At 38.9% G+C, this 22,796-nt stretch overlaps 1 protein-coding gene across 2 annotated transcripts in view; it reads left to right on the top strand.

The window, feature by feature from the left end:
- Positions 1-21,243, top strand: part of DLG2 (discs large MAGUK scaffold protein 2) — a 1,814,300-nt gene extending 1,793,057 nt beyond the window's left edge. For both annotated transcript variants that reach the window (XM_046685982.1, XM_046685984.1), the window contains 6 exons: positions 8,185-8,235; positions 9,213-9,314; positions 11,698-11,870; positions 13,977-14,086; positions 19,237-19,328; positions 21,070-21,243. In XM_046685982.1, coding sequence (XP_046541938.1) covers positions 8,185-8,235; positions 9,213-9,314; positions 11,698-11,870; positions 13,977-14,086; positions 19,237-19,328; positions 21,070-21,176 — 635 coding nt within the window. In that variant the 3' untranslated portion in view covers positions 21,177-21,243. The remainder of the gene's footprint in view (positions 1-8,184; positions 8,236-9,212; positions 9,315-11,697; positions 11,871-13,976; positions 14,087-19,236; positions 19,329-21,069) is intronic.
- The last annotated feature ends 1,553 nt before the right edge of the window (positions 21,244-22,796 follow it).

Genomic DNA, 22,796 nt, shown 5'->3' with positions numbered 1-22,796 from the left:
TTCCTGCAAAACGCCTAAAGGCTAAAAGAGAGAAACAAAAGCCTGCAAGAAAACGCTGTCTACACACTAGAAGGTCCTGAATTTACAGTCAAGAAACATCCAGCTGAGACATCTTGACCTTCATAACACAGATCTGGAAAATCAGACCTATACGAATGGGTCAAAGTACTTATAAAAAGAAAAATACTTAGGTTGACATTATACATTTTGTAACTAAAGACACTTTCCTGTTTGCTAAAAAGAAAATACAGCAATCAAGTAGCAGTTTCCTGTAAAATGGAGATAAAGTTTTCATCTTCTTTATCTTATCTGAGTTTTCTTAATGCAGTCTCCTTGCGGCCTTTGACTTGCCTTCTGCTCACGTTTCTAGTAGCCTTGCATGAATGTATTCCTTTAAGTTCTGGCTGCTCTCCAGTGCTTGGTATCTCTTTAATTTGCTGTGCTGTTCTTGCAGAACATGTTTCTTCTAATGCCAGCGATAGCGAAAGTAGCTACCGTAAGTGATTGCTTTGGTTTGCGGTTCTTTTCTTTGCAATTGCCCCATTGCCTGTGGTGGTCATTTCAGATTTTTGCTGTTGTTTTTCACTTGCTGTTTTTCAATTTCAATTCTTTGTCATCCTCATCCAAAGCAAATGGCTTGAAATGAAATCACCATTTGATGTGGAAAGATACAAAAGATACTAGGGCCATTGGTGGACTCATGTGATTGGTGCCATCAGTGGTAGTCTTGCTAATCAACAATTCCAATCTCAGATGGCTGTGGCCTGATGATGCAATTCTCCCAGAGAAGGTGCAGGAAAAGTTCACCCTGGTGGATTTTGACATTCCGCCCCCCAAAATAGTTTAGACTCCCTACAGGAGGGCTGAAAAGTCATGGTTTTATTTTCCTTCTCATTTTGCCTGTTCATTTCTGTTCCTGGCTCCCGTTTACAAGAAAAATATTTATAAATTACAGTGTTCCCTTTAAATTGAGCATGGACCTTTTCTATCTCTTCTCTCCTTGATTACTATTTTAAGATAGATATGATGATATATCCAGCTTCATATTTTTGATGGTTGGGAAGGGATGAAAAAGTTTCATTCTCTAATGTTGAAGGAACTCCGGTTTTTTTTAAAGTGAACAAATCTTGGATCAGAAAGCTTAACTGAAAAGGTAGGTAATTACTTAAAAATTACCTCTGGTCTTTGTTTGGTCACCTCAAGCCATTTGCTTAGTTATAAAAATATTCACCAAACACCAAGCACATCCTTTTGATCCGTTCTTGTGGTTCCTTACCACTTACTTACTGGCTTTTGGTGGCTAACATAGGTAGATATTATTACTGGGATCCTTACAATTTCTATAATATTTATTTATGCTCCTTAGTGAAATGGGTTACTCAAAAAGCAATTGCCAGGGATATTAGAAATCTGCAGGGCCGATACTTATGATCCACAGATACCAAGACAGAAATTGGTTCAGGGTTTTTTTTTTTCCTTCAATATTGTATTAAGTGAAAACTAGAATACTTTTTGTTTTCGCATTATATAGCATGGTACTTTACAAAACCATGCCTTTTTGAGGTGGAGTGCCAAATAGTGTTCTTGGAGTATGACAAATTCAGTTTGGATCTTGAGAAAGGCTTTGGAGAATCAGATTGGTGGAAAGTAGAAAAACGCACAAAAGAAGAAAGACGGCACATGGAGGTAGAGGCCAGGGGAGGGAGATGAAACATACCACAGAATGAAATGAGAAAAAATTCCCATGAGATATCCTTGACTAATGAAATAATATTGAACCACCTAATTTCTTCCCCAACAGAATGACAAGTCTTATGATGAAAGAAATTAAAGGGTTCTTGTTCTCAACATGATCCTTAACATTTTACATTTTTCCTACTCATAATTTTATGATTAGTCCAACTTGGGAAAACATTTGCCTCCCCTCTCTCTTCATTTTGTTTTAAAGCAAGAAAGCAAGCCGAGAAGTGACCAAAGATTGTCTTCTGATACCTGAGGTACCCCTCATTAGTATAAGGAAAAGTATAACTTCTTTGTTGGGTTTCATGGAGACCAATGGCCCTCGTTTCTTTGATGTTCGGTTTTCAATTTTTAAGTGTTATACTTCCATCCTGGAGACACAGGTATAGAAAGGGAGCACATCATACCTTGTTCTTTCAATCCCTTTTATGGAAAGTATAAATAAGAATTACTTTTTCCTTTGGAAATCTTTTTTAGAATATTTTAGAGACCTCTCTCTTTTCTCTTTCAGAGGTGGGAATGTTCTTCCTAGAATGATTGTTATAAAAATTAGGACAAGACTTTCAGCTGCTTGACAAGTTTTGGTAATGCTACTCCAAGATGACATCAATAATTCTTTTCACTCTCAAATAGTCAGCGCACATAAATGTTTATTGAGTGAATAAAGGAAGCACTTGCCAGCAGCTTGAATTATCTCTGAGAAGATAGTAGATGGAACTGGTCTCTATAATATTACTAGAGCAAATATGGAGTCTAATAATCTGTATTGGTTTGGGTCTCAGGTGAGCTTCTAGAAGGTCACCATTCAGACTGGTTTCTTTATAAATGAACTAGAGTGAGAATCTTTGTCACAGCTTAGAGGAAAAAATGATATTTCTTTCTCCAAGATGGAAATATGAGGAATTAGAGAATATTTATTTATTCACCTGGCTCCTATTACACGTCATGCTCTCCTCATAGGCACCATGAGACCCAATATGAATCTCAACCAGCTGTGGAACTCAGCATACATATAGTGGGAGAGAGAGATCAATAAATAACAAATGCACAAAGCCTGGCAGTTTCTAGGATAAAAGTCTGGCCCAAGAATAATGGGGCTTCAGAGCTGACTCAAAGAGAAAGTGGCCTTTGAGCTGAGCTTTGGAAGGATGAGGCACTTGCTACATAATTTGAGGAAGAAACTTTCTGGAAGGGCAGTGGCATGACAAAAGGCACAGAGGGTTTGCACAGACATGGTTTCCAGAAAGTGCCATCTTTGAAATCAAAATAGGCTGCATTTTTCTATTGAATTCTTGGCTTTTGCTGTAATCACGACTAACTTTTATGTTTTGTGACTAGCAATATAAACAAATACAAAAAAGACCCTCTTTTCACTGATGTCTAGGTGTTATTTTTTACTCTTAACACCATTCCATGTCCACTCTGGGGGCAAAATGGCTTAAAAAATGGTCAGTGGTTAGAAACAAAGGCCCAGGTCACTGTGTTTCACAACTCCAGGGGGCACATTCACACTGCATCCTGGAGTTGTATATTGTGCCAACCCTGCTTGAAAGCCTCATATGTTTCCTGAGATACACACACATGCATTTAAACGAGACTCAATTTCTAGTACATAGCTCAGACATTTGTTGCACCATCTCAAGTATTATAGAATAATTGTTTTTTCAAAGTCCAACTATATTAAGCACTAGCTAAAATGCAGTTTATTACTGTGCACATTGTCTAATTATGCAAAATGCCACCTCAAAACTATCTTAATATGTGGTAATTCCAGATTTCTGTCTGTCAACAAAGTAGTAAAGTGCAGGCTTGTATTTGTGATTGTTTTGTATCTTACCTTTCAATTGTCCTTGTAGTTGGAGGTGGTAAAGACCATGTAGGTATAATGGAGGCCTTGCAAATCTCTACAGCTCAACACCTGTCTTCCTAAAAGCTCAGTAAAGCCCTTTATATCATTATGGGTATGAGGGAGCTGATAACTATCCTTCTAACCCGTTGATACTCATCAGTTATGGAAGGATTTTTAAAACAAAGATCTTAAAGAAATCATCTAAGTGAAATTGAGGTGCTGAAATGAGGAGGCTCAAGACTTTCCCGCTGAAATCAGTCAAAATGGCACCCGTATTCTTCTCCTTTCTCAACTCTTCTTAATATTGCCTTTATATCTCCTCTGGTTCTTTAGCCTGTACAAAGCAATTTTTCATTACATCTATTATCTCATTTGATTTCTGCAACAAAACTATGAGATATATCTTATATTAATACTCTATTTTACAGGTGAGGAAGCTGAAGCTCCAAGAGTCTACATACCTCATTAATACAGTGTCACTGCAAGTCCAACCAAGACATTTTAATGCTGAATCCTATGCATTTTCACTCTTCCCTGTAGTTTGTAATCCAAGCCTTTTCACATTTTATCTAGTATATTTCAACCATTCCATACTATCAAATTAACATAAGAAGCAACCTTTATATAGCCTTAACAATGTACTAAGCCTAATTTTAAGAAATCAATGTGTATTAACTGATTTAATCCTCTGCACATCCTAGCAAGACACTGAACCACTAATTCACTACGTGACCTTGAAGAAATTAATCAATGTCTTTGAACCTCAGGTCTCTCCTATGTAAAATGAGTAGCTTGGGTTAGAACAGAGATGGCAAGTAGATTTTAATCAAGACTCCAACTCTGACCAATGGTAATAGCTGCCTGGACAGCTGTGTTGAGAAGTATTCAGGCCAAGTTGAGGCTTAGCACTAATGTGGGCAATGATCAATTTGTGATGCCTGTCAAGGGCATGGAATGGGGGAGTGGCAACATGTGCTACACACTTTCTATTTATGAACACCATGAATTCCAAACCCTTTCTTAGCACTAATATTCAAAGGATGGCTCTAAGAACCTAATTATCCTTAATAATCATCAAATGCAGGCACTAAATACAAAATTTAGAACATTAAATGTACCACCAGTGGTCTCCACTTCCCTCCTGTCTGTTTTCCAGTTTCCAAAAATTCGTAAAAAACAGTAATTTGCTCTTCTCTATCACGAGGGCATATTAGGGTCTTACTCTGAACATCTCATTGAGACTTGCTTCCAGTTTAAACACAAAGTGTCTCATGGAGACAGTTACAAAGTCCTCAGCTAAGTCTCTGGCAGCTGCGGACGTCCACACACAGCACTGTGCTGCTCTCCCACTTTCAGCCATGCAGTTGCCAAAACAAGACCAAGTAATATTTTATACCTTGTTGTCAGCTGTTATTTCTAAGTGCCAACACCTCCTGAGCAAAAAATAGAAAAACTACTAAGAATGACTATTTTATGGAGATGACATGGCAGCATTTTTTTTAAGTTCGTGTTTGCAGATGGAGCACCTTCTGGCCTCTCAGTTACTCTGATCCAGGTGCAGCTCTATCTATCTGTGCCACCCATCCTTTGTTCATTTGTAAGGTTGGCTCCTGCATCCCAGCCCCCACAGAGAATTCTACATCTCTGGCCTTTTTGAGACAATGTAATATACTCAACAAGGAGTCAAAAAAGATAACTCCATAGTTAAATCTTGACTCCACTTTGTACTAACTGAGGAAACAGGCCCCATTAACGTCTCTCAGCCTCAGCTTCTTCATCTGTAAAATGGGATCGTCAGTCCACCTACCTCAAATGAAATGGCTGGGAAAAATCAAAGCCAATGGATGTGAAAGCCCGTCATGGCCTCGAAAGTGCCATACAAACATGAATTATCTTTCCTTCATTGCTGTGACTTTTTTTTCATCCCCCTCTTATCTCCTTCCCATTAACCACAGAGCTTGTCATTCTTGAACCTGAAAGTGAAAACTGGTTTAAGGTGCTGAGTTCACAGCTATTATGTAATAGCGGCCACCGTAGCTTCCCTGTAGACTTCCTTACACAGTACCTGATTGTCACAGGGTCTTTAGAATCGGAGTGGGCCTTGACTCAAGGGATTCTGCCACTGCTGTCTGCCAGTCTTACTGCTCTGAACAAGAACCAGTGCCTTTTGTAAGTTAGAAAGCAAACCAGCAAGCAACAGATAAACAAAGAACGACAGAACTCCCTAACAAAGTTAATCAAATCCATGTTGCTTTGTCTTAGTTTTCTGAATCACAAATTATATGTACTGACACCAACTGTCTTATTTAAGGTTTGCCTTTAGAATGTCCCATCAGAATGATTTGCAAGGTCATTGCAAAGAGACTCCTATGGGAACATGACATATTATATTTATTTAGAGAAAACTACACTTCCCAAAGTGAAAGCATAAAGGTAGAAGCACAAAGTAGAACCTATCTTTGGCCTCACTGCTCGGCCTGTTTCCTACCACTAAAATCATAATGCAAACTCATTGATCTCTGTCTTTATGGAGTTCCCAGTCTAGTGGAGAGGCATAAGTATCACCTGATGCTTAAAACCTTTGTTATGCCGTGGTCTGGATTCTCCTCTCACATATTGCTCATTCCACGGAGATTTCCCTGTAAAGTTACAGTCTAACACTGCCATGTTAGTCTGCCATGCTTCTATCCCTAGAGCTATGCTTTTTCGCCACCATTTTTACCCATATCTTCTGAATTCCTATGACCTCTATGTATCTCAGGCTTTAGATAACTGGGATTTAGCAATCAGTCACCTTCATTTATTTGTTTATTGGCCTAGCTTCTATAAATTTCAGTAGTTTAGCTTATTAAAATGGAATCACTTTTTCCTGAATAAAAAAAAAATTTGAATCTAACTCTTCATATACCAAACCCCTGCCCAGATGTGGAAATGTCCCCTGAACACTTCTGGGGCAGCTACGAGTAAATGCCACTTAGAAGGAGAATCAAGGCCCATTCTCTGGGCCTTTAGGAAGTAGCTTGGCATAGCAGTGCCACTTTAAGAGTAGGCCCTGCTTGAGGGTAAGGTAGGATGTGACATAGGCCTGGTGCCATTTCTCATTCTTGAAAAAGTAAGACACCCCCAACCCCACCCCACTCCAGCTGCCCAGTCTCCAGGGAAGACATCTGCACTTCACAGCTTTATCCTCGTATTGCTTACTTTCCTGAAATCATTCTCACTATCAAAAGTGTCTGTGATATTAACTCCTTTTATGAAATGAACTCACCTCACATGATGCTCTGGCTATTGAAGGAGGAGCACGTGGCATTGACAGGCTGCGAAAGTGTTTCAGGAGTGATGAGGAGACAAAGCAATGAGAGTCGCTGCCCTTTGGTTTCAGGAGAAACTGCCTCATGTGATACCCCTCCTCTATAGAACAGCAGACAGGAAGTCCTTTTCAACAACCCTAAACTATTTCTCCACCAAAGGAAAGTCAGTCCTAGCCCTAATGCACATAAAAGAGTAGACCCTTCTGGGTTTGCAGCTGACACAAGCTAATCTCAGGCCTGGTTCTTCAATTGGATAAAACAGATGACTGAAAAAATGATTGCCTAAAACCAACTTACTTTCCGTGGTTATTTGTAGAATTGAGGCCCACTGTGAATCAGAAAGCTTGGGGCAAATAACAGTGGAAGGGCTAACGCTGTTACTACATTGTCTTCCTTAGTTCTCTTTCCAAAGTTTCAAGGCTAGATTTAGCAGCAATTATTACCAGTGATTTAGAGTCCTCCTCAGTTTTTTATCTTCTTGAGTTGACTCAGCATTTTTCTGACGAATTATCATTAGAGCAGAATCCTCAGTGTCCTGTAGTATATGCTGATGAAGATGTTGTATCATAAATGAAACTAGCAGACACTTGTCTTTGAACAATGAGCTTCTTTGCGAAATAGAAGATGAAATAAAAGGTCCAGAAATTCTGATAATGTGGCAACAAACTATTGGATGGACCCTCTCCTTGAACTAAACAGTTTCCTTTAAGTAATGATGCTTAGTGTAGAGGCCGTGGCACTCCATTTCTCAGTGTCAGACGGAAAGCAGTCTCATAGGTCACTGCCCTGCTGAGCTGCAGGTATCTAGCCTCCAGTAGTTACTTAGAGTTATGACTGTCGATAACCTGACAGTGTAACAGTGTTGTTTTGTTTTGTTTTGTTTTTTTGAGGAAGATTAGCCCTGAGCTAACTGCTGCCAACCTCCTCTTTTCGCGAGGAAGCTGGGCCCTGAGCTAACATCCTTGCCCATCTTCCTCTTCTTTATATGTGGGACGCCTACCACAGCATGGCGTGCCAAGCGGTGCCATGTCCACACCCGGGATCCGAACCGGCGAACCCCGGGCCGCTGAAGCGGAACGTGTGCACTTATCCGCTGCGCCACTGGGCCAGCCCCAGTGTTAAGAGTTTTATGAGGATGAAGGGATTTGGGGTTGGTTCAAGGAGAGAAAGCAAGGAAAATTAACTCTTAACTGTGTCTGTTTCCTGTATTTCAGAGCAGGGCTTGTAGCTGTGGCATATGACTGGTTGTTAGTCCACTGTAATTTTTCTTTCTTCTCTTCTCAGGAGGGCAAGAAGACTTCATTCTTTCTTATGAGCCTGTCACAAGGCAGGAAAGTAAGTTTCCCACTGTGCTCTGGTTTCTGACTTCCAAGCCACAACAAGTGACACCATTACAGGAGGGAAAGTTTGGAGGACTAGAAAATAAACTCTGCTTAATACTCAACCAGAACTTGCTCTCTCTTTGGCCCTATGAACAAACAAACTTTTTCCCTTTCAAAGCATGGGCAATGACAGCTCCCAAGAGAATGGAGCAGCCCTCCAGATGAGTGGTCCTTAATGGGAAGGAGCGCATCCAAATCAGTAAAGAGCCCCACCTCTATGGCCAATGGATAAAATCTCCTGGGAGACTGACATCAGCTCAGTATTGAGAAGGGCTTTCTAGGAGACCTGTCCTAAGACACAGGCCATCTGTGGGCTGCTTTTCCTTTTCTGGGAAGCCTTATACAGAGGCTACTGGCTATTGACAATGATATTGCAGAGAAAATTCAAGCATTCGATGAGGCGTTGTACCAAATGAATTTTAGAGTTCCTCCTAACTCCATGATACAAAGGAATTGGGAAAACCCCAGCAGAGTGTGAAGAGTATTTTGAGCCGAGGAAAAAAATTATAAAAGCATAAGGTATCATTACCACTAACAATTACTTTTTAAAATCATTGTCTGAACAATGGTCAAATAGCTGCTTTGGAATCTTTTTTCTCCCACTCAATTGACTAAATTCAGTAGTTGTTTTGACATTGTGTGGGCATAACCTAAGAGTAAGCAAACCCCCTCCAAATGTTTCCTTTCATTGACAGATACTGCAGTTGCTTTTCCCTGTTAGCAAATTCCAGAAAGTAGGCATAGCCAGCCTACAGTGTTAAACATAAACTTCCCTATGCAAGGCTATCTGGGCAATTTATTCCATGAAGTAATGCCCTCAGCAGTTCTTACTGTTTGGCAATTTCGCCTTAAGAATCACCCTTGCAGGACAGTTTTGTAGTCATTTCCAAGTCTTTCTCCTCATCTGCATCTTCCCTTCCTTCTCTGCAGTAAACTATACCCGGCCAGTGATTATCCTGGGCCCCATGAAGGATCGGATCAATGACGACTTGATATCTGAGTTCCCTGACAAATTTGGCTCCTGTGTGCCTCGTAAGTATCATTTCCAGTTTCTGTAGGAAAAAAGCTGTCTCCTTTTGAGATTATAAAATGTAATAATTCTATTCCTCCAATAGTCTCTACAGTGATTCAAATACTATCAGTTACCTATTATCTGAGTATCTTATTTAATTTTCTCTGCCTAACACTTCTCATCTATGCTGCCATGTATTGTAAGTATAACGATGTTCTCCAAACTGACTGTGGTCCCCAGAAGGCAGGATGCATCCTTTCTTTGTAACTCCCATAGCATTTAAAATAGCATAGGATTTAGGATAGGCATCAGTATGTTATTATAGATTGATTGAAATGCTACTGAAGCATCTTTTCCCATAGAAGCCATATATTAAAATCATCTCAGGATTACTGCAGGGCCATATGTCAATCACAAAACAAAATAGCTTTTCCCATGGGTTTTATCAGGCCTAAGTGTTGGGAGGATGAAGACAAGAAGGTGTATAAAACTTAAATCCACCCTCTAGGCTATTACAGACTTTAATCTGCTTTCTTGTCATTATGGACAACCATCAGGTCTCCTGATGTATCACTCTAGGCATAACCCTGTAAGATTATACCTCTTCCACCTCCTCCCACCCCACCATACTTCCCACTCACCCACTTCTATCTTTACTTTCACCGTATCTCAAAAAAAAATGCATAGACATCTCCTGTGTATATAGACAAACTCACTAGGAAATTTTAATTTAATTAAGCTCTTAAATCTGATCCCAACAAATATTTCTTTCTCACTCTACAATTTTTAAGCTTTATGTTTAGCAGTGTCTCTTACATTTCAGTGCTGCAAATGTCACCTGGAATACATAAGAATAGCAGGAATTGCATGTGTGCAATACATGGGCACACAAGAGCTAGGATGATTGCGATATCTCATGAAACTGTCCCCAGCAAAGGTTCTGGGAAGAGATCCTGCCATAGTACATATCCTGAGAAAGACTCTAGATAAAAACAATCAAGTCAAACCCTAGTCTGTTCATAGTAGCTTCCTGTTTGCTCCTCCCCTTTTGAAAGAAAAAGCTCAGAACCAATCCTTAAACACCATTTCCACTTTCCCCTCCACCAAAACTCTCTTCTCTTTCTCTTTTTATAATAGCACTATTTTATAATGATTGATATATGTTTACTGTGCCAAACTTGGAAAATGCTAAAAAGAAAGTTAAATGAGAAAATAAAAAAACATGCAGAATCCCACACCCAAGTACCCAAAGATAACATCACTGTTAATATTTTTATAAATTTCCATCATTCTTTCTTCCTATGCATGCATTTTCTCTTGTGGTTTGGTACATATGAGATATACACAATTTTTTTTGCTTAATGTTATTTAAAATTTTATATAAATATTTTCAATGATTATGTCAATCATTCCTCATGTATGGGTATTTTAGTTTTCTACTTTTCACTGTTATGAATTATAATTAAAATATAATTGTTATTATTTATAATTTATAAATTAATATAATGAATATCTTTAAGGATAAAGCTTTACCTAAAGTTTGCATTAATTTTTAAGATAGATTCCTAGAAAGAGAATATCTGAGTCAAAGATAGGAAATATGTTAAGTTTTTATTCATATTGATAGATTATTTTCCCTTCTCTTCTTACCAAGAATTTTAGCCACCTGTAACCATGGTTGAAGTTCATAACATTTAGTCACACCTTAACTGGAAGATCTCATTTTACATCTTTTAAAACTCCTGACTATACCTATATTGTGTGTCTATTTTTTTTTTTTTTTTCCTCCCGGTTATATAACACATTTTCTTGCTTCTTTGCTTGTCCTATAATCTTTTATTGTGTGCTGGACATTGTAATGCTACATTGTTGAGAGTCTGGATTTTGTTATCTTCCTTTATAGAATATTAAGTTTTTGTGCTGGCAGATAATAATTTAAGGGCAGATCAACTTCTCCCAGTTATGACTTGGTTTTAGACTTTGTGAAGATGAGTCTGGAGTAAGTCTAGAGTAACCTTCTAATATGTGGGCTTTCTGAGATCTCAACCAAATGCTCAGTTCTGGCTAAACTCCAGCATCTCCTAGCATTATGTGACCTCTGGACCCTCTATTGGGAAATGGAAGTGATTGTAGAGTTCCCCTCATGTGTTTCTCTTCTCTCAAGAATCACAGCCCTGCACTGTCCTTTGTCTGATGCCTGAAAATAGCTTTTCCATGTATTTTGTCTAGTTTTCTGCCTATTTACAGTAAAAGGCTAAGACAGATACCTGTTACTATGTCATGTGCTATCGTATTACATATTTTTAATATATCTGTGTTGAGGGTGTGATGAAGAAAATAGGTATAAATGAAATTTATGAGTATAAATGTACCTTAATTTCATTATTTTTTTGTTTTATAAAGATACTACGAGGCCAAAGCGTGACTACGAGGTAGATGGCAGAGACTATCACTTTGTCATTTCCAGAGAACAAATGGAGAAAGACATCCAAGAGCACAAGTTTATAGAAGCTGGCCAGTACAATGACAACTTATATGGAACCAGTGTGCAGTCTGTGAGATTTGTAGCTGAAAGGGTATGTTTACCAATCATCTTGTACCTTCCCTGAGGAGGATTCCCAGGTGGCAAACTGCATTTTTTGGTCATTACTCTTTCCTGATTGCAGTTGTAAATTTTGATTAAATATTCCTTTTAAGACCTCTAAGCAGAGAATCACTTTAGAGCAAGGTCATTAATCTTTGTTCTAATCTCAATAAAGTATGTTGACTAATGTGAGCGGGGGGCAGGGGGTGCTATAAACCTAAAGGCAATTAACAATTTTGAGTTTATGGAGATTCACTTTGTCCTTGCTCACCTATCTTTGGCCCTAGTAAACAACATTGAATTTAAGGAAGCTTTATTATTCTTGGTTGTTTAGATCAGAATCCTCAATTCTTTTTGTTAGCAGGAGTTTTGTTTTATCTCCCTAAAAACTTGAAGTCTTCATGGTGGAGGGGTAGGTTGATGGGGAGGACTGCCTAGCCTGTTAACTGGCAGAAATTCCAACTTAGAGGAGCTAGAGATGCTGCAATTCCCTTCCTGCTGATAATTTCAAGGGCATGGAAAAGAGGAGAATGTTCAAGAGAGAATAGACTAGGAAGGCACTCGAGTGTGGCTTTAAGATCGGCCTATAGATCTTAATCTGTAAACATAGAGAACCAACTTCATAGGAGGAAAAAAGAGTTGAAAGCCAATCATATTTGTTATATAATTCATATTTGCTGGGTTGATTTCATTGGACACGACCTTTTTTCCCACTTTTGATGTACTGGTTAAAACAATTAAATAAGAAATTTTAATGTTTATCTGAGAATACAGTAGGAAGTTATGTCTATTTTCCTCTCTCTCAAAAGTTAGGTTCTGTGAGCTCCATCATACTGTTTCTAATCTGTTTCCTGGATAATTACATCTCTTCTCCTCTTTGAAAATGTAGATACAACCTTTGTTAACTTGAAATATTTTGGCTGGTGAATAATCAAACAGCATTTAGACATTTTATATAGCAGCTGCATTTCACAGATAGCAAACTTGGAACTTACTACTTAAGTGATAAAGGCTTAAACTATCCTAGTGTGTTTCTCCTATAAGAGCTCAAGTAGTCACTGAACTCTTTGTTTTCATGTGGATATTATAGATGAGTTTTTATCCCCTATTATTGATTTAGGACTGTCCTATGTGCAAAATATGCTTTTTCTCTTCTTGTGAAAAGTTCTTCCAGCCTCAGGGTAATGAAGCCATTCCTCTCCAGGGGGTAGAATATGATGTGTGGCAAATGTATCTGCTTTTCCAGAAATACTTTATAAAACAACTCCTTGCTTTGTGCATTCATTGCAGGGGAAGCCAAGTTAAATGAGGTGTACTATAATGTAATAGGGTTTTTATTTGTTAACAAACAAGAAATTTACATACACTGTGCAAGCCTCTCTCTCATCATTTAAGATATAAGATTTAAGGTAACTCTTTTCGTGTCTGTCCTCTGCTATACCAGACTGAGCATATCAAGGGCGGGATCCATGTAAGCACTCAACAAATGTTTATGGAGTTCTTCTAAATTCACATGATTACCGTTCTTCCAGATTTAACATTGGTCAGAGTGAGACAATGAGGTATCTATTTATTACAACCAACAATTCTGTCAGTGCTCAAGACTTGGGTGAGTCCTCCTAGCACTGAGACTTGGGGCAAGTTAGTTAATATTTCTAAGCCTTAGTCTTCTCTTATGCAAAATGCAGTTGATAATACCTACCTCCCAGGTAGGGAATTTCTTCTTGACAATTGTCTTTGGAGATGGTTTATGAGAGTTTCGTGAGAATGGATCAGTCATATTGCATATGGCTGTGTATCTTCTTTGTGCAAAGCATCAGGTATTTATTTAAGAAAATAAAGTTAACTGAGATAACACAAGTAAAATGTCTATCCCAGTGGCAGACACTTAGTAAGGGAATAATAAATATGAGTTATTGCAAGCATTCAGTGATGACCTTGTGTATCAACTTATTTATGCTTTGCAATGATCTTTTTTCAACCTTTAGAAATGCAGTACCCCTTACCTTCCTCTAAAACATACTTAGAGTATTTTTTTTGGTTGGATTATGATCGTTGTTTCTGGGTTAACTCCATATTTTTCTTCTCTTTCTACCAGGGCAAACACTGTATACTTGACGTATCAGGAAATGCTATCAAGCGGTTACAAGTTGCCCAGCTCTACCCCATTGCCATCTTCATTAAGCCCAAGTCTCTGGAACCTCTGATGTAAGTGGAGGGCCCTGGAGGCCTTCCTCCAGCCCCTGTTCCACATGACACAGCAAATTGTGAACAGCTCTTCATCATAAGTGCTTACAGATGGGAAGTGCCATTGCTGATTTTTTCAAGCATTCCCTTTTTATAAAGATATATTAAAGTTTCTTTGAACCACTAGAGACATAATGTCAGTAATTCTTAAAATGTCTTCACTAATGTTTCTTGACTTTTATTTTCATTTTACAAGTTGTTTTTGGTGCGTGTGATTTTTTTGCTTTCTTTTGTTGTTTTGAAGGTAGGTTGGTTTGTTTTGTTTTGTTTTCCAAAAGATAGGAAGCAGTTGTCTTTGAATTATCTCTTACTTCTGAGAGCAGTTTCATTGGTAAAGCTTTTTAAATGTGTGGGTTTTTATAGAGGGAGCAGACAGTATTTTAGACTCTTCCCATTGACATTTCACTTTGTTCTAGCATAGAGTTCTTATGTCCCTTAATTAAAACCTCATGTATGGAGAGCACTATCTTTAATAGGGAGTTTTCTTTTTTTCTTTTTTGAAGATGATTAGCCCTGAGCTAACATCTGCTGCCAATCCTCCTATTTTTTGCTGAGGAAGATTGGCCCTGAGCTAACATCTGTGCCCATCTTCCTCTACTTTGTATGTGGCATGCCTGCCACAGCATGGTTGGATAAGCAGTGCATAGGTCTGCGCCTGGGATCCAAACTGGCGAGCCCCAGACCACCAAAGCAGAGGGCACAAACTTAATCACTGCACCACTGGGCTGGCCCCTAATAGGGAGTTTTCTTAGTAGCACGGCAGTAAAACATCTATCACCTTAACCAATAGCTCCATGCCTGTGCCTTTACAAACAAGGGTAAAATACATGATTTGGACTTGTTATTTTTCAGAGGACTTGTAAAATATCTTCATTCAAAAAGCAGTAAGCAAATTGGGCAGATATTCATGATCTGACTATAAAGTAACACAGTTTCTGTGGCAACTTAATAGACATCGTTGGCTTTGGTTTGTAGACGACTCCTGCACAAACATGAGGCTGCAGTAGCCATAAAGGAGCAGAACAAAGGGGGAAAGAGCGGGGACTTGAAAAGTGGTCAGGCCAGGTGTGGTTCTTTCCTTTGCCGCTGATCAGTAACGTGACCTCCACAAGGGGCTTGCCCTCTGTAAAATTTAGTTCCTTGCCTCTCAACTAGGCGCATTAATAATATGTACCTCACAGAGCTAGTGTGAAGGTTAGACAAGATCATGAATGTAAAGCTCTCCATACGATCTTCAGCATATGGTAAGCACTCACGAAACAGTAGCTATTATTACTATGAAAGATTTCAAGTTACTTCCTTTTAAAAAGAATAAAACTATTTTATCATCACAAAACACATCAACAGGACCTTTTCTAAGAGGTCACAAGAGATAATGCCAGTGCGTCTGCTGCAAGAACTTGGCTCAAATATGCCTCTATCTGGGCCTCAAGACCTTGAAGAATTTGACACGGTTCATAAGTGAACCACAAAGTACTGGAAAACAGTGTTTATGAAAAGACCAAAGAAAATGAAATTACCAAGTCCCAGAGGTGAAAGCAGTTAGTTGCAGAGGGTATCGACTGACTGTTCCGCACCTTCTCTGAGGGTGAAGAAGCGAAGCGAGCTGCAGTAGCTGGAATTGCAGTCTAAGAGAATTGAGTTAAATACGTGGCTGATCTCTGGGAAAATGGCCAGAGATGTATCTTAAAAGCAAAATATATTCCGATAAATAAAATATGGACAAAGGTTCTTCCCAAGATGAAAAAATAAAATCAGGAGGTCACTGACAGTACCTTCAGCCCCATGAGTTTAGTATTAAATTATACCATAAAAGGCTTTGCCAAAGTTGGTACATGGAAAAATATGTGTTGATGATAAAATAATGGTTCTTGATAGTATTATCCCCAATAGCATGTATTAAATTTCTCCTCGTGTAGGATTCTGTGTTGGGCATTGCACAAAGTGAATTAAGCAACCATAAATTTCATTATGTAAAAGTGATTTACAATCTTTGTAAAGAGCCTCATATATGTTACAGTAATGCTAACACTTATAAGAAGAATAGAAAAATGCCCCTCCCCTCCTAGGATCAGCATCTTAAAGACCTGTTTCAGAAAAAGAAAAATAAGTTTTCATATCATAAACATGCAGTGGGATAAATGGCTTCTGGGGTAGTGAGGCCTGAGGGGGAAGCAGCAGTTGTACATTTGGTTCAGTGTGATACTGGGAGATAGTCCCATATGGTGCCTGTAGGAGAGGGTCTACTTCCTTCCGCAACTGCGAGATGACTTATTTAGTTTTGCCTTAGGACACTGTCACAGCCACTTATCACCAAGGAAAATTAAACATACAGAAGGCAGATTCCACAAGGAGGACAGTGAATCTGACAGAATTTGCTGCAGCCATATTCATAGGTCTCGAGTACAGGAATGGTGACATTCAAACCAATGTGATCGTATTAGTAAACGCTAGATGTTTACTGTGTCAGTTCACTCTTTTCTGAGGGCTTTACTTCAGGAGCAAAGCTGGAATGAATTGCCCATTTCCCAGGGAGGAGTGAATGCTAGGTCAGCTGGAACAAAGTATGACAGCTGTCACATTTAGGCATTGATACATCATCACACACATTATTTCTCAAGTGCATCATCCACATCAAACCACAGAGCTTATTAGCACATACATAGCAGACTCTTCAGAGGAGCATGAAATCAAGGGCATACACGAAAGTGATGTTCTTTTCATATTGTTCCTCCATGTGACTTATATTCCCTGCCTTCACCCCATGGCAATGAGAAGCTTTCCCATGTCTCTTGACCCTGCCACCTCCAATCTACTTTTACCTTCGTGTTCCCATGATGGCTTTTGTTGACTTCTGTCTTCAACTATATCATAATTACGTTTATTTATCTAGCTCTTCATTCATTCACTTATTCATTCAACAAATGCATGTTGAGTCAGGCTCCACACCATATTCTGATGAACAAGCCATGATCTCTGCCCTCAAAGAACTCAAAGATTAAGCAAGGAGATAAAACAAGTTTATATTTTAGAGGATAAAAGCTTAAATTCAGTCATTGCTACAACAAATGCAAAGGGAATTCAGAGAAGACAAACCAGCATGGACCAGAGAAGTCAAAGAAGATCCAGAGTTATCTGACTTCTTGACATCTGCAGCAAAACAGACACTGTGAAAAGTATCCCTGGATTTAGCCCAGCATCTTCTGCACCCAAGAGTGATAGCCACTCCTAGCTTCTAGGGCTAGTGCCACTTAGGAGGAGATTTATAGATATCATCCCTTAGGGCAAGATGAGTTTATACAACAACAAGACATTCCCACTTCTTTATATTGCAGCCATCAGCTTCATGTTAATGTGTGACCTCGGTTTTTTATTTTTTCCAAATAAGACTCTTTTGAAAAAAAGTCTTGGTATAATGGAAAGTCTATTTGACTAAAAATTGTTAAACAAAAACAAAAACTTTGAGTTTACATCAGATTTACTCTTTTACCTTAGGCAAGCCCCTTTACTACTTCAGGCCTCAGTTACTTGCTCTGAAAAGGGAATTGGTTAAGACCACAGGCTCCGGAGTCCAATCTCTGGCTGCCTAAGTGGCATGCAAAGGCAGCAGTGCAGCAATTCTTCTGAAATTCTACACACATGTGAAATGCATCCCGATGGACCAACCAAAATGTCTTTGCTCTTGGCTGGACTTTTACCAGCCTAGTGCAGTCACACTAGTATTCTTACGATGATCAGAGGCAATGATTGTCAGTCTTTGATTAATAATGTCTTTGATTAAGAAAAATGGGAAGGTAAAATAATTTTTGTTTAATAAGTGCAGATGTTTGGTAGACAAAAAAATTTTAACACCTAGAGGAGTGGGAGACTAAAGCTGCCACTGGTTAGGAATCAGTAGATGTTATTTTCCATTTCCCTCCCACTTCAATTTGTCCTTGAGACTAGGTTGGATTTAAGTCATCTTACAATGATTAAGCAGCACTTAATCATTAATGACACACCAATGGTTGACAGACTAACAGAGAGTCTCAGGCATAATTCCTTTGGAGCCCATTCTACTATCAGAAGAAAAATAAAAGTAGACATTGGAACTTCTTTCTTACCAAGCTCCTCTATCCTGGTTCACTATTTGGTGTTACTTACTCATAGCTTATTTGAAAATATTTTGGTCCCAGTACTTTTGATTGCTACATTCTCTGTGTCCATTTTAATTCAAGCCTTCTTTAGCAGCTCCTCAAGGTTCCATTTGATTATGAAAACAGGAAGGTCAGGGCTCCGGTTGCTATAGACTTGCCTCACCATTTGCAGAAGGCGAGCAGCAAGAGCTGCAGAATGCCTTTTCGAACTGAAAGATAAACACGCCTAAGGGGCCTGTCACATTTTCTATAATTCTTTGGAAGCACTTTCTATGTTTCTCCACTCTGCATGTTTCCTGCTACACAGTGAAGACGAACAGCAGCCCTTGGGGAGGATGTGGGAGTGGAAGAGTCAAAGCCTTCTGCAAGGTCAGGACCTGAGAACAGTCGAGTCTTGTTCTCTCAGATGTAATGAGGTCCAAAATGCTGTGATGTACCTTTCCTTCTTTCCACCTCTTCTCTTCCCTCTGACCACCCTTGGAATATTTCATTTAATTTTACATCCCACATTAAAGAGAGGTTGAGATAGACTAGAACGAAACCCAAGGGTGGCCATCTAATGAAAGCATAGATGAAGGAAGTAGGACAGTTTATTCTGAGGGAGTGGAAGCCTCAAGGGACACATGAGCTCTTGATTTAAAGACCCCAGTGCCTGCCATGGAGGAAGGAAGTTTAGTCCTACTCTACAGGACTGCAGAGGACAGAACAGGGACCAGTGACTGGAAACCATAAGGACACAGATTCTGCTTGAATCCAATGTGGACCAAGAGACTACCCTCTGAGACAGTGAGCTCCTGGGAGGGGGTCCTTGCTGCTGAAATTATTCCGGCAAAGAAGAATCCCAAATGAGGACTAGGAAGCTGCTGCTAAGATTACGCTAGGCTTCCTGTAGGATTCATTGTTGCCGTAGATTTTAATTTTTCAGAATTTAGTATATTCCCTGTGTGTTCTAATTCCAAACCCTCATTTTCCCAGGGAGATGAATAAGCGTCTAACAGAGGAACAAGCCAAGAAAACTTATGATCGTGCAATTAAGCTAGAACAAGAATTTGGAGAATATTTTACAGGTGAGTTCATTTACCCTACTGTGAGAAAGAAGATTTGGAATAAAGAGGGCTCTGGGCCTGGTACACCTGGGCCCTAAAACCCTCCTGCTGAGATCTCTCATTTCTTTCTGCTTCTCCCATTGGATCCAGAACTCTGGGTTCTCTCTTCTCTGGATTCAGCCGCAGCCAGCTTCCAGGTTCCCATTGGCCCTATCTAAAACCATGAGTGGCAGACGCCACTGAGCTATCTCCTGCTAATTAAGGAGATTTTAGGAATTTATACTTTATTAAGCTATCTCCCAGATATCATCAGAAAACTTGAAAAAGAAACTTTTAGGGCTCAAAAGGTGCAGTGTCCAAAGCAGTTCCTCTTGAGAAGCAAGTTCTGGGCCTCTATTCACCACTTAACGACATTCAGGCCTGTCTCTCCATTAGCAGCACTTGAACAAGATGCTTGAAATGCTTCCCCTGTGTTTCAACTAACTCCATGTCAAGTATCAATGTAAAACTTTTTTTTTCTTTTTAAATATTTCCTTGGAATCATTGAGTTTGAGGAATAAAGGAAAATCTTCTTGTCCTGGGTATCCTGAGTTCTCTATTCTTATGTACTTTCATGAGACGCTGATCAAATCCACAGAGTAAACAAACTTTGTAGAATTTGCCCTACGACTGATGGTTTAAAAAGAACTTTCCTCCTGAATTACCTTATTTGAAGTTAGATGTTTTATTTTTTATCTTATTCAGAATGTGAAAACCCCTGTGGCTTAGCAATTTGCAAATATGTTGAATTGGGTGATCTTAAGTAAAGCTTCTATCAATAACAAAGATATGACTTATGTTTCATCCTAAAAGAACATCCAGGTGGGAACATCAAATCAAAACAATGTACATTTTGACCAGTGGTTTATATTCAGAAATAAAATACAGTAGTCAATATATTCTGAGAGTTGTTTTTAAAGATCTAAACCATGTTTCAGTAGCAATCTGTTTTTAAGCTCTACTGTCATGTAGATAGTACTGAAGTGTTTTGGGGATCAATCTACAAGATCGCTCTTGCTCAAAGGAGAAAATAAAATGTATTTAAATCTACTCTAAGTGATTTGGTGTTTTAGATAATACACAGTTTAGCAGTTTGTTTGTGTTTCCTCCTATTTATCTTTCTTAGAAGTAGTTGCCATAAGGGATTCTTAACATGAGCAGCCCTGTATGGTAATACCTCAGTTTAGCAGATTACTTGGAGAATGAATGGGGTTTCCTATTAAAGGCTTCAGGGTTTGAGGAGGTTAAATAAAATTTATTTCAAAATATTATTTCCTCTGTGTCGAAAATATCTGAATTTCTACCTGACAGAGTAAGTATAGCACAGAGATTATAAGACCAGCTTTCTTTGATAAACAGGGAGCTGTCAATCTGAAAATTGATCAATGCCAGAGTAGCTCAGTGCCTGGCCCAGAGTAGACACTCATAAAATTTAAATAAATGGATGATTCATTGTCCAGAACTACAGACAAACATGTAGAAAGTGGAAAGACTGTGGTGCATTTACTATCGATCCAGGACATGCCTCAAAAGCATTTTTTTTTTTTAAATCATTGATGTGACCTTACGTAAATGAATTTCCTACTTTTTCTTACCAATGAAAAGTAAGATTAAGCTTCCTGATGAGTTGACTGTCACTGACCTGAGCTTCTGCTGTGCGGTTGATGGTTGTTCTTCAGCCCCGGGAATGATTCCTAACTCCGGTGTGTTTGGTTTGTTCTAGCTATCGTCCAAGGAGACACCTTAGAAGATATCTATAATCAATGTAAGCTTGTTATTGAAGAGCAATCTGGGCCTTTCATCTGGATTCCCTCAAAGGAAAAGTTATAAATTAGCTACTGCACCTCCAACAACAACAGAAGAGCATTTAGAAGAACAAAATATATATAATATACTACTTGGAGGCTTTTATGTTTTTGTTGCATTTATGTTTTTGCAGTCAATGTGAATTCTTATGAATGTACAACACAAACTGTGTGAAGCCATGAAGGAAACGGCGGGGCCGGAGGGTGGGACAGAAGAGACATTGCAGTACGCAGGAAGGGTTTGATTTGGTCAAAGTGCCAGGTGTAGGATGAACCTCTGACGGGCTTTCTGCCAAGAGATGGGCAGCCTCCTCACCCCAGCAGATGTCCAGAGCTGATTAAGCTGCTGAGCGCTCTGTGTTTTTTTGCTTTAAAGAAAAGTTGCCAGCACTTGAACTTCACCCACCTTCCCATTACCCACATATGTAATTGGTACACTTCGAATTTTATAACTATGCACATCCTTTGATTTCTTAACAAGCAAAAGAAAGAAAGAAAGGAGGAAAAAAGAAAGGAGTCCCTTTGGAGACAGCATAACATGAGGGAAGGATAAGTGTGTAGTTTCTTTGACTGGCATCTGCAAAGACAAGCATTTCATAAAATTCGCAAGTGTACGGAGGACTGACCTTACTGAGGAGGGGATTCCACCTGGGGTTAGCTTTATGATTGTTTATTGTCTATTTCGCCATTTATAAACTGAAAGAAGGCACTAAAGATGAGACTAATTTATACAATAAAATATATTAAATGTATAGAACGAATTTCTATAGGTTAAAAGTTTTGTGAAATATTTTGTAAAGACTAATTAATTGAAAGACTAAATGTATGCACTATCAGCAGCTGATGATCAAATTCAAGAACTGAAAGTTGCACTCTCCCTTTTGTTGCCAATAATCCATTCAGAGCATCTGAGTTCCTTCCAAAGTCTGACAAAGACTTCTCCCTCACTTACCTCCCGTGATCTCCCTTCCATATTAGTGATACACTCTCATGGAGCACATCCCTTAATGAGTTGCCCTCATGGATGCTTTTGGAAGACATTTGGTTAATGCATTTTTAAGCTGATGGCTTTCAGAGACAAACTCATGCAAATAATCTAAAGGAAGTTTTTGGTTTTTTCTTATTAAACAACCTGGACCTGCCATGCAAATAGTTGAATAACTTTGTTCCTAGTTACTTACATACAATTCTTAAAGGATCATTTAGTATTTCAGCCAATCATAAGTAATTAGGATTTTTTTTTTTTTGGTCTGTTTCACATGAAACTGAAGGTTTTATAACAGCCAGAGAAGGTACAGAGCCATGGAGAGAGATCTGTTCCAGGATGCACTATTTCTTTGAGGAAGAGAGAGAGAAGAGAAGTATCCATTTGTGGGGTGAGGGATGCAGACTTTTGTTTCCGTGTACAGGGCAGAGAGACAGAACCATGAGGAAAGACAATTAACGACTTTGAGCTCAACCAATTGAACTGCCTTTCTGGGGGCTGCACCTGGACCAAGTTTATTTTTTTGGCAATTATAATAATGATGATTAAAAAGAGAAACCTTCTGAAGCCTATATCCTGCTTTAGAGCTGATGATGACATGACATCAGCATTGTTTGTGTCCAAGGTGTTTAGAGAGAGACTTTTCAGTGATCTCAGTAA

This window comes from Equus quagga, chromosome 14 (assembly GCF_021613505.1).
Source record: "Equus quagga isolate Etosha38 chromosome 14, UCLA_HA_Equagga_1.0, whole genome shotgun sequence".
Lineage (NCBI taxonomy): Eukaryota > Metazoa > Chordata > Mammalia > Perissodactyla > Equidae > Equus > Equus quagga.
The sequence above is the reverse complement of the archived record's forward strand: the minus strand, read 5'-3'. Positions and strand labels throughout refer to the sequence as shown.